Here is an 11,992-nt window from a genome sequence, read left to right on the forward strand (position 1 = left end):
CATTGAGAATGTTCGGATTATACATATACTGTAATGGAGAGCCTGGGTCAAAGGTGAGTTCTACTAACAGACCTTATTTGTAGAACTCTAATATAATTAGTAAGTTACCAAAAAAAAAAGTGCATTTATGTGTTACCTGTAAAGGCGAAGCAGTGGGGGAGCTTGACCTTGGTCATTCCTGAGACTTTAAAGCTAATGAAGGTCACCTTTCCCATGATGTCTACAAAGTGTTCAATCATTTATCCATATCCATTTTTATTCATAATTTAAATAAACCAAATCTTGCCATCCTTACTGCATCAGCCTATTCTGTTAATCTTGCTAACTTAGAGAATCTACCCAACTGCTTTAGACTTCCTATCACAGCTCATCCCTACCTCTCCAAAGAGTTCTCATACCTGCAGTGAGCAGAAGTTAAAATGGTTGAAAGAGCTTTAACTCGGTCAGCTGAAAAAATCTGTCTCTTAAAGAAAACAATTTGTTCCACGGGAGCTGGCATGCTCATGTTAAAGAGAGTGCGGGAATGGGGCAGAGCATTAGAGTCAGCTGCTCATTTCATAGGATTCCATCTTTTTTATTGTCTTTAAGCATTCTGCCACCTTAGTGATTTTGTATCTTCCGATGACAGAGACTTAAAAGCAGGGGTTTGTGTGAAATGAGATGGTTGTTCAAGTCCAGTTTCCAGTGGCCCACCCATATCACAACTGTCAGCAATGATAGGTAACAGATACAATTTCTCTCACCCCTAGGGTTGCAGTGCACTTCACTGTGGGAATTGAGGCATGTGGAGAGTAGTGGGGAAGACAGAGGAAGAGTGATTTGGAAATAATTTGTTACATGTGGCTGTGCTGCACCTGTTCTGGGGATAGAGAGGTGCTTTTAGACTCCAGGGCTTTACATTTACCTCCTTTCACCAATGAGAATTTTGTTTTTTAAATAAAACTAACATCTTAGAAACAGAAGCGAAGGAACATGCTGCGCTGCCTACACCTAGAGCTTTAGTGTCTTCCAAACTGTCACAGCTTTCCTAGAACTTTGGGTACAGTGCTTATCCTTCTGCCTTAATTTCCCCGTCTGTAAAGCAGTGATAATACTTGGCTATGGCAGGATTGTTGTGGGTCTCAGCGGCGTTCTCCGAAGTAGCAAAATCCCCTGAAGAAATTGCCCCAGAATGGAAATTGCTCTAGGGAAAGGGCCATGCCAATGCAATCATCGGAACAGGGTGGATGAGGCGATGTGGGGCAGGAGCCCATGCGCAGCCACCTCCAGGGCGCAGTCAGAAGCGCTGTAGCCAGGCCTCTAGGAAGTAATGGGGGTGGGGGTGAGGGCCCTGTATTTACCCGAACCCCCCTGTGCACGCTCTGACTCCACCCAGTCCGGTGCTGGCAGAAGCCATCCCTGCGACAGGGCAGCGCCTGACGCCCCCGGGCCCCTAGCCGCGCCTGTGTTAGCAGCACCCTGGCTGCGCGCGCACCCAGCGGGGGGCGGGAGCGCACGGACTAACCCGCTGCGCCCCGAACCTCGCCGTTCATCTGAAGCCCCGCCCCCTACCCAATCACTGCGTGACGCCAGCTTCCCCCAGCGCGAAGGGGACGCCGCAAACCGCGGCCCGCGAAGGAACTACAGCTCCCGGCGTCCCCTGCGCGCCTCGGCGTCCCGGCTGCTGAGCTGACGTCACCGACCGGGAAATTAAGATGGCGGCCGCCAAGAGGAAGCATGTGACTACGGCGGAGGCCGGGGCACCGGCGGGCTACACAGGTAACCAGCTGGGGCGGGGACGGGGCACGGGTTTAAAGGGGGGAACCTCTAGCCCGAAATCCCGGGGTCCCCCCCGCCCCCAGTGTATCCACAGGGGCTGATCAAGCCCGGCCCTCCCCCCACGTGCCCGGTTCTTACACGCTCCCGTTGCCGCTGTCTGGGTCGGGCGCTGGTTGCTCCGCACGCTGCTGTCCTGCCCCGAGCCGAGCGCCTGCCTGCATCTCCTGTGTGGCAGGGCACCGATCCCGCGGCAGCCTCCCCGGCCTGTGCCGCAGCACGTCCAGAAGCTCCAGTGCCGTGAGCAGGGATCCCCGTTTTCTGTGATGACCCCCCCCCAAAAAAAAAGTTGCATAAAAAAACATTAAATTCCATCAAGTATCGGAGGAGTAGCTGTGTAAGTCTGGATCTGTAAAAAGCGACAGAGTCCCGTGGCACCTTATAGAATAACAGACGTATTGGAGCCACACAAGCTTATGCTCCAATACCTCTGTTAGTCTATAAGGTGCCACTGGACCCTGTCGCTTTTTACATAAAAGTCTGTGTTTTTTTTTCCCTATGATTAAAATGAAATGCTGAACTTAATTTTCCCTAGTCACATTATGTACAGGTATCAGTTGAACACAATGTTTTACTGATATATTTACAATTTTTAAACAAGCTTGAAGCCTATCGGTACCATCAGTCGTTATAATAAAATGAATAGGCTTGCTGGGTGCCAGGCCAGCAGCTGCTGCTCTCCACTCTGCCTACGGAGCTGGGTGGCTAGAGAGTGGTGGCTGCTGGCCAAGCACCCAGCTCTGAAGGCAGCGCTGCCGCCAGCAGCTTTTCATGCTCTCCTCCCCTCCAGAATACATTCCTTTTACACACCCACCCACCCACCCACCCTCAGTTTGAGAACCTGTGGAATAAGTGATACTGGTACTTTCAGTACAATTTAGTCAATATATGTTTTTATTTTTTCACAAAATGTAAAATTTAAAGAGTCTCTGTAAAAATGCAAATTCCGTCTTTTTCCACGGCAAATGGATTTCTAGGCTCTCTGGTTGTGAGTAAAGCACTTTGTACCTTGACACACTTTCCTGAGTTGTCAGGACCAGTGGGTGTTGGGGGAGATCCGGAGATTTATTTATGGGAGACAGGTAGAACCTGATTAGGCAATGAAGTCAGCAACTGATGGTGTTGCCTCCTAAAATGTTTTCTGGAACTTGATGCTCTGCTGAAGTCAGTTGCTTTAAATTGCTACGTCTCTTTAAAAATTGTCCCTTTTAGCCATTCCAGTTAAGCTTTCTGAGAAGCAACAGTCACCTCACTACCTGTATGTGAAGGAGCACAAAGTCCGAGAAGGCACCGATACTACCCACCCTCCAAACCGTACTCTCTTTGTCCTTAATATCCCCCCGTATTGCACAAAGGTGAGTTGTTGGTAGGGTTGCCAACTTTGGTTGGACAGATTCCTGGAGATGTCATCACATGACATAATCTTTAATTCCTGGAAACTCCAGGACAATCCTGGAGGATTGGTAACCCTAGTTGTTGGGCTGGAAGAAGTATTGAAAGAAATATGTGAATGTGGTCTTTTTACTGGGGGCTGGAGCATAACCAGAAGAGCAGAGAGTGATGCTGTAACAAGTACAGTAACTCCTCACTTAACATCGCGCTGATTATAGTTGTTTCATTGTTACGTCACTGATCAATTAGGGAACATGCTCATTTAAAGTTGCGCAATGCTCCCTTATAATGTTTAGCAGCCACTTGCTTTGTCCACTGGTTGCAGGAAGAGCAGCCCGTTGGAACTAGCTGGTAGGGGCTTGGAACCAGGGTGGACTGGCAGCCCCCTATCAGCTCCCCTAAATTCCCTGTGCGGCAGCTGCCCAGCAGGCTAATGATTGCCGAGCACTTGAGCTTTCCTTCCCCCCCCGCGCTGCTGTGTGTTGCTCCTGCCCTCTGCCTTGGAGCTGCTCCCAAAAACCTCCTGCTTGCTGTGCGGGGCGGGGGGAAGAGAGGTGTTAATGTCAGGGTATCCCCCTGACTCCCGTTCCTGTACCCCATCTCCACAGAGCCGGGGGACACACAACAGGGTTCGAGACAGAGGGAGCTTGCTGGCACCAGCTGCTGTCTCAACTTCCTAATTTACTTAAAAAGGCAGTGTACTTAGAGTGGGGTCAGCGTATTTAAAGGGGCAATGCATGCCTCTCTCTCTCTCTCTCACACACACACACACTCACACTCTTTTCCCCCCCCCCCACTTCCTCCCCGCCAGCACTTTGGAAAGTGGAGAGAGTGGTGCGCTCCAGTGGGATAGCATGGGTTCAGTTTCCGCAGGGAATGTTTGCAGCCACTGCCATGTGTTTACTGTGTCTCCTCCCTCCGTTTGTGCTGCCTTGTAGAGTGTGAGGCTACATTAACAGCAATGTGTTAACCCTTGAGGCCTCAGTCGAATGCTAGTTCATAATTTAGCAGTAGGGCATTCCCTGAGAAATACCCCACCCTCTGACTTCACCTTAACCAAGCTTCACAATCATCATTGCTGTGTACAGTATTAAATTGTTTGTTTAATACTTTGTGTGTGTGTGTGTGTGTGTCTATATATAGACACAAGTCTGAGTGTGTGTATATTTATTTCCCTGGAATCTAAACCCCTCCCCCCCTTAAATTAATTCTTATGGGGAAATTGGATTTGCTTAACATCGTTTCGCTTAAAGTAGCATTTTTCAGGAACATAACTACAACGTTAAGTGAGGAGTTACTGTATCTTGTATGGGAGAGCTGCACGGACCAAACAGTGGTGCAGGAAGAGGGTGACGATGACTCAGCAAAGGCCGTGCTTCCCTGTGAGGTTTTGTCTAGAATAAGGAAAAATGTGTCTTGTTTGTTAGCTAACCCCACTTGAAATACCACTTGGGATCTAGTGTAGATGCAGTTTAATACCTTTAAACCCACGTTAGCTAGTCAGACAACCATAGTGTGGAGCCAAAAGTTCACCTTGACTAGCTAACGAGTTTTGTAAAATCACCCTTTGTCCTCGTTACAAGTTACAGGGGGGATCACTGAAGCCCATGTCTTCCTTCTTGCCTGTAAGAAAGGTAAATTTGCCTGGTGCTCCTCCCATCTTGTGACATATCCAATAACCTTGGGGAGTTGCCACAGATTTGCCCACACAACCTCCTTAACCTGAAGGGAGCTGCAGTGCTTCTGAAGCTTATTGGTCCTACAAGGCAGAAGTCTAGGGACTCTGTTGCACCAGTTCCACAAGGAAACTGGTGTAAGTTTGTTCAGTTAGCCCAGAGTTGTAGGATATCATTGCTTTTAAAGGTACAACTGATAAACCATCTCACTGACCAAAGGATTAGCGGGGCTTCATAGGAGCCGGGTTTGATCTTCATTCCAGTCTCACTCCTAAAATGTGTTTGTGCTTCAAAAGTTTGTGCATGTTTTTAGGCCATGATGCAGCTACACAGAAGTACAAGCTGATGCAGACACAGCTCAGGCGTTCTTGGCACTGTGTTCTGAAAATCTCCTAACAGCGATGAAAACACATGAGCCCTCTGCTCACTATAATTTATCCCAGAGTAATTGCACCACAATTTGAAAACAGGTACAAAATTTGAGTGTGGACACTCCCCTGTGGGCTGAGAGGCTAAATCTGGCTCCCTCGTGGTAGGTGTGCTACCAGATGGGGGACCCAGGCGAGGATGTCTTGCTCCTTGATCCACCAGTTGCAGGAAGCATTGTGAGGCATCAAACTCTGCATGTGAGGGGAATGGCAGAGGGCTTCCTTGTCATTCAGCATTGACGGCTGCAGATGAGTACAGGGAGAGGGTTATAAACCATTCTCAGCTGGGAGGATGGTGATGGCTGCAGTGTGGAATCTTTGGAAGTAGGGGGGAAACAGGGTATCTACAGCAGGCTGTAGCCCCCGTCTCCCAAGGGGAGGGCACACAGGTGAGCCCTGGTCACTTTTCTCTCTCTCCCTTGTATTAAGGCATGTCTGTCCAGGCTGTTTTCCTGCTGCTCGTCTGTCCAGTCTGTGAATGTGTGTGAAAAACCGGGGCCAGGAGAGAAACCAGAGGCACCCAAGTCCAAATTCTTCAATCTCAAGACAGTTACGGTAAAGTTCATGGAGACTCTGAGAAGAGCAGAGGGAAAGGGGGCATGCTGTAGGACAGAGATAGGCAACCTATGGCACACGTGCCGAAGGCGGCACGTGAGCTGATTTTCAGTGGCACTCACACTGCCCAGGTCCTGGCCACCAGTCCGGGGGGCTCTGCATTTTAATTTAATTTTAAATGAAGCTTCTTAAACATTTTAAAAACCTTATTTACTTTACATACAACAATAGTTTAGTTATATATTATAGACTTATAGAAAGAGACCTTCTAAAAACGTTAAAATGTATGACCGGCACGCCAAACCTTAAATTAGAGTGAATAAATGAAGACTTGGCACAGCACTTCTGAAAGGTTGCCGACCCCTGATCTATATAAACGTTTTGGGGGCGCTCTCTCTTTGTATATACCAGGGGTCGGCAACCTATGGCATGCGTGCCAAACACGGCATGTGAGCCGATTCTGAGTGGCACGCAGCTCCCTGCCGCGGTCCTGGCCCCACTCAGTCCTCCCCCCACCCCCTGGCCCATCGCTGTCCCTTGCGGGGGCAGCAGGCAGAAGCTTGGTTCTGCAGCAGCCAAGCTTCCCCCCTCCCCCTCTTCTTCCCCCGGCGTGGTGCTTTCCTGCCCCTCCTCCTCTCCGTCCCTGCGCCAATCAGCTGATGGCCCTAGTGAGGGGGAGGGGGAAGAGCGGCAGTGTGCACACAACTCCGTAGAGCAGGCAGAGAGAGGAAGGGACGGAGCCTGGGGGAAGGGGGTGGAACAGGGCATATCCCTTCCAGCTCCCTGGCATGAGCCGCTCACCGAGCATCCCAGCCCTCTGCCCTGCACCCCCACACACCCCAGCCCTCTGCCCTGAACCCCCCCACCCCAACACACACCCAGCCTTCTGCCCTGCACCCCCACAGCCCCAGCCTTCTGCCCTGAACCCCCCCACACACTCAGCCTTCTGCCCGGCACCCCCCCTACCCCCAGCCCTCTGCCCTGACCCTTGAACCCCCCCACTCCCCTCTGCCCTGAACCCCCCACACCCCAACACGCACCCAGCCCTCTGCCCTGCACCCCCCATACCTCCAGCCTTCTGCCCTGCACCCCCCACGCACTCAGCCTTCTGCCCTGCACCCCCCATACTTCCAGCCCTCTGCCCTGAACCCCACCCACCCCAACACACACCCAGCCTTCTGCCCTGCACCCCCACAGCCTCTGCCCTGAACGCCCCCCACACATTCAGCCTTCTGCCCTGCACCCCCCCTACCCCCAGCCCTGAACGCCCCCCACACATTCAGCCTTCTGCCTTGCACCCCCCCAGCCCTCTGCCCTGACCCTTGAACCCCCCCACTCCCCTCTGCCCTGAACCCCCCACACCCCAACACGCACCCAGCCTTCTGCCCTGGACCCCCCCAGCACTCTGACCTGACCCTTGAACCCCCCACACACTCAGCCCTCTGCCCTGCACCCCCCCCCACACTCAGCCCTCTGCCCTGACCCTTGAACCTGACCCTTGAACCTCCCCCAGCCCTCTGCCCTGCACCCCCCCACACACTCAGCCCTCTGCCCTGACCCTTGAACCTCCCCCAGCCCTCTGTCCTGCACCCCCACACACCCCCAGCCCTCTGCCCTGACCCTTGAACCTCCCCCAGCCCTCTGTCCTGCACCCCCACACACCCCCAGCCCTCTGCCCTGAACCCCACCCCAGCCTTCTGCTCTGAACCCCAGCCCTCTGCCCTGACCCCTGAACTCTTTCCCCCCCCCCCCCCCCCTCCGAGGTCTGGGGTCCCAGCCATAGGCCCTGCTCAACCCACTGCCGGCCTAGGTGAACAGAACCCCAGGCTGGCAGCGAGCTGAGCAGGCTGGTGGCGTAAGATCAGCATTTTAATTTAATTGACGCTTCTTAAACATTTTGAAAACCTTGTTTACTTTACATACAACAATAGTTTAGTTATATAATATAGAATTATAGAAAGAGACCTTCTAAAAACGTTAAAATGTATTACCGGCACGCGAAACCTTAAATTAGAGTGAATAAATGAAGACTCGGCACAGCACTTCTGAAAGGTTGCCTACCCCTGCTGTAGGAGCTAGGACGGGAAGAAACCTGAGGTGTTGGTGGGCAAAGAGGCCTCCTGAGGGATTCTTCAATTTTTTTAACTCTCTGCTGGCAACCCCAGTGCTGGCTGCAGCCGTATTTCTCTAATAAAGCTGCTCGTTCTGTGGTACTGCTTGTTCTGAGGGAGCTGATTGGTCACTGACTGTACCAATGCGCTGCCTTTTCCCTAGGGATTCCGAGTGGCTTACGTGGTGTTTAAGAATCCGGCTGGGGTACAGGCAGCCAAGTCCCTATCGCTGCAGGGCCCCCTGATGATATCTTCGGAGAGTCACCCTGTGAAAACCGGTATCCGCAGTAAGTCACCTTGTGCTCTCCAGACTTGTCGGGGGGAGGGTGTATCAGAGAGGTGTCTCATCCTGGCTATCCCCCACGCCATAACAGTGCCATCCAGGTTGTGTGTCAATCACCCCTCAACAGTGATTCTCATGTGCCCCACGTTAAGTCCAGCATTTCCCCTGTCCCCTCTCCTTTTGTTCTGCATTTCCTGTATTCCTCGCTCACCCCACATGGAGCTTCTCACACTAGTGGAAGGACCTAGTTCCTGATCACAGGCTCCATAACCAGCTGCTCTGGAAGGGGTGGGGAGGTCCACAAGGGAGTTGCAGTTGTCACCACTGTATGGTGCCTTGGTCACTCAAATGGTTGTGCGGCCCTTATCCATAATCTTTCAGTATCTTCTCTGGTTTGGGGGAGTTGGCCTTGACTTGCTTATAACTGAGAATGAGACTAGTCCCCATTCCTATGGCACCATGCATTGAAAGATCACGGTGTGTTTTACTGACATCAGTGAACTATCCAGCTGGGAGCGCAGTCCATGGCAGAGCCAGGATTTCCTGTGGTTTGGCACCTCCTCCTGCTGATGCTGACATTCTTGCTTTAGGTTTAGAAGGATGTGATGCACTGTAAGGAGATGCTAGATCCTCACAGCAGAGGATGTTAAATTTGAACTCTAAATGTTTAGGGCTCTGGCTGGCTTGTGTGGTGGGGCATGGAGCCACTCTGCTCTGACACTGGATTCTCCCCAGCCCTAGACGTGAGTGGCTATCTGCTATTCTCATCACACAGATGTTCATTGGCCTGTGTGAAAGGAGCTGGCAGGCATCAGCCCAGATCATGGTGAGAAAGGTGCCTGGGTCCCATGAACCACTGTGGCCACATTTGTAACTCACTGGCTCCCTTGCTGGCCATCTTAGCAGGCAGGGCCTGGAGTGATGACATGGAGACTGACCACCTCTCTGGTCCCTAGAGTTGTTCTGTCCAGGGCTGCATTGAGGTATCTTGTTGGGAGTAGGCTCACTGCAGAGGCAGCCACTGACCTTTTCCCTCCTTGTCTCAGAGTGGATCGCCAGTTATGCAGCTTCAGTGGTGGATCCGGCAGAGCTGAAGGCTGAAGTGGACACCTTCATGCAAACCTATGATAAGAAAATAGCAGAGGTAGGAAGGGCTGATGAGATAAACCAGGCATGTGCTTTCTTAGGGGATTCTCTGCGCCTAGCAAGTCCTTGGGGATTGTCTGCTGACTGGCCTGTTCCTGTTGGACAGAGCAGCTCTGCGCAGCAGCAGGAATGCCCGAGTCTTCCAGTATTTCACATGCTGTCAGTTTGTCCGCGCTCTTTATCAGGGTGGCTGGCTGGGCAAGGCCTCCTGTTTGGGCCCAGGGTTGCCGTCTCCCAGTTGCTGGCAGGCAGTGCACAGGCACTAGATCTGACCAGGTTCCATTACTCTCCCCACAAGCTGTGGTATAGTTACCACAAACACACCAGCTCTTGGATGCCCACATCCTCAGCGACTTTGTATCACAATTCTACAGCTCCCTCAGAACACCGCCCTGGGCCTTCTCGCATGGCAGAGCAGCAGGCACTGGGATTCTCCGTGCCCTTGGGGCATGAGGGAGGTGTTTGCTGGGTAACAGCCTCAGGAAGCTGTTGTGGAATGGAACCAGTTGGCTCATGACAGGTTTGGACTAAGCTGCATTTTCTCCCTCATCCTCCTCACCTAGGAAGAAGCCAAAGCGGAGAAGGAGGAGGGTATTCCAGATGAGGAGGGTTGGGTGAAGGTGACACGGAAAGGCCGAAGGCCAGGACTCCCCCGGACAGAGGCTGCCAGCTTGCGGGTGCTGGAGAGGGAGAAGCGAAAAAGAGCACGCAAGGAGCTGCTCAACTTCTACGCCTGGCAGCATCGAGAGACCAAGAGAGAAAGTGAGTTGTGTAGGCAGGGGGTGACTATCTCCTTGTTCCCCAGTATCACAGTCTGAACACCCCACCAGTCCAGGTTGTTTGTCATCAATACTGTGACAGGTGAGAGTGGCCACCACTGCTCTTGTGAATTCCAGGCACAGCTGCAGGACAGCCAGCTGCACCACTTCAGGCTGCGATCCTGTCAGATCTTGGCAGCTAAACGGGGTTGGTTCTGGTCAGTATTTGGATGGGAGACCTTTGCGGAAAACCTAGAGAGGTGGTGTTGATTCAGATGGTCGCATTTTCCCCTTCTGAGTTAGTGCAGAAGCAATACCCAGCAGAGTGCTATGGGGAGCTTGGGTTGCTATCTGAATGGTACATGATCATGAGATCCTTGCTGTCTTGTTCTCATTGGCATGGGATCAAATCAGTCTTTTGTTAGCCCCCGTGTCCTTTCCAAATTCCTGTTTCGGTGGCTGTGTTCTCTCAGTTCCTCTTGAATTCCCAGTGAATATCATTTTCACTGGCTGCATACAGGCAGCTGTGTAAAAGTAAACAGCGTCATGTTCCACCCCAGATGGAACTGCAGCGTGACAGACATGTGAGTCCCTATGTATGCAGCACTAAATTCAGCACTGATGCAGTGGGAATTGCACCACTTAACTTGAGTGGCTGTTGAGCCTGCTTGTGCTGGGATTGAACTTGCTTCCCAGTCAGTAAAGAGCTTTTGAGAGCCGCCAGGGTACAAAGCTCTCGAGCAAGGTAAATCTGCTGCTCTTGGTAACATGGCCGTACCCAACCCCCCTCTTCGTCTTTTCAGACATAGCCCAGCTGAGGAAGAAGTTTGAGGAGGACAAGCAGAGAATTGTGCTGATGCGGGCCCAGCGCAAGTTCCGGCCATACTGAGCCACTCTGGGCGCTGCCACGTCCTTGGATGTTTCCGCAGGAGGGCGCGTTGAGAAGCTCACTTCCTAGAGGCCCCTCAGCGGGCTCTGTCTGTATAGTGACACCGATTTGTTCCCTCTGCTGTAACCTGGGCCCTAAATGAGAAATCCCCAGTGGTTACAAGTGGAGGGTTGGATGGAGCTCTTCGTGTGCTGAACATGTCTCTAGTGGCAGCGAGCCCAGCACAGAGACTCCCATTAGCATGACTCGTGCTGTTCACAGGCTGCAGCTCCTCCTGTGCTGAGTGGGATGGGATCCTCCTGTAACCAGCCTCACCTTTTATCTTACTGCACTGTCTCCTCTGGACACCCGTCTTAAACCAGATCCCCCAGCAAGGGATGAGACCCACCCCCATTCCTGGACAACCGCAGAAGGGCTGCTGCTGAATCAAAGGCAATAGAAATCCACTGTACGTGAATTGTAAATAAACTGCCCCTGTTTCCTATGTACTGCCTTATTGCCCTTGTCAGCCCTCAGCTACCAGCTCTCCACATGCCTGCTTGAGTAGATAACAGGGTGGGATACTATATGCAGTGTGTGCTGGGCAGAGCTTCTGCCCTAATCCAGGCCAAGCTAGTATAGTGCCTGCTGCGGTGAGCCTCCCCCCTCCTCCCAGGAGAAGAAGTGAGGCCCTGTGGAAGGAGGGGAGAATGCTCCTGTCCCTCTGGGGCCTTGCCCTGCAGCAGTTTTTCAGAGCGCTGTGCTGGTGCTTGCAGGCTCACAAGGCAGGCGTTCATGCTTCCCTCCCTGCTGTCAGGGACGCGGCGCACTAGAGTCCACCACGGGCCTCCTGCTTGTTGCCTTTAGGGCACTGAGCTACTCTGGCTTATCCTCTGTTTCAGTAAATTCACAGGAAGGCAGGGTCCGTGTCCTGTGTTTCTGACTGCAGGGGTGGTGCTC

The 11,992-nt window shown here is 52.3% G+C and overlaps 1 protein-coding gene across 1 annotated transcript; it reads left to right on the forward strand.

Annotated features, from left to right (window-relative positions):
* Positions 1-1,601: 1,601 nt before the first annotated feature.
* Positions 1,602-11,537, forward strand: RRP7A (ribosomal RNA processing 7 homolog A). The gene is made up of 7 exons (XM_008173239.4): positions 1,602-1,758; positions 3,028-3,170; positions 5,741-5,866; positions 8,141-8,264; positions 9,307-9,404; positions 9,970-10,168; positions 10,968-11,537. Exons 1-7 carry the CDS (start codon positions 1,695-1,697, stop codon positions 11,051-11,053), a joined length of 840 nt encoding a protein of 279 aa, XP_008171461.1. The 5' UTR covers positions 1,602-1,694; the 3' UTR covers positions 11,054-11,537.
* Positions 11,538-11,992: the final 455 nt, after the last annotated feature.

Source organism: Chrysemys picta, chromosome 1, assembly GCF_011386835.1.
Source record: "Chrysemys picta bellii isolate R12L10 chromosome 1, ASM1138683v2, whole genome shotgun sequence".
NCBI classification, from domain to species: domain Eukaryota; kingdom Metazoa; phylum Chordata; order Testudines; family Emydidae; genus Chrysemys; species Chrysemys picta.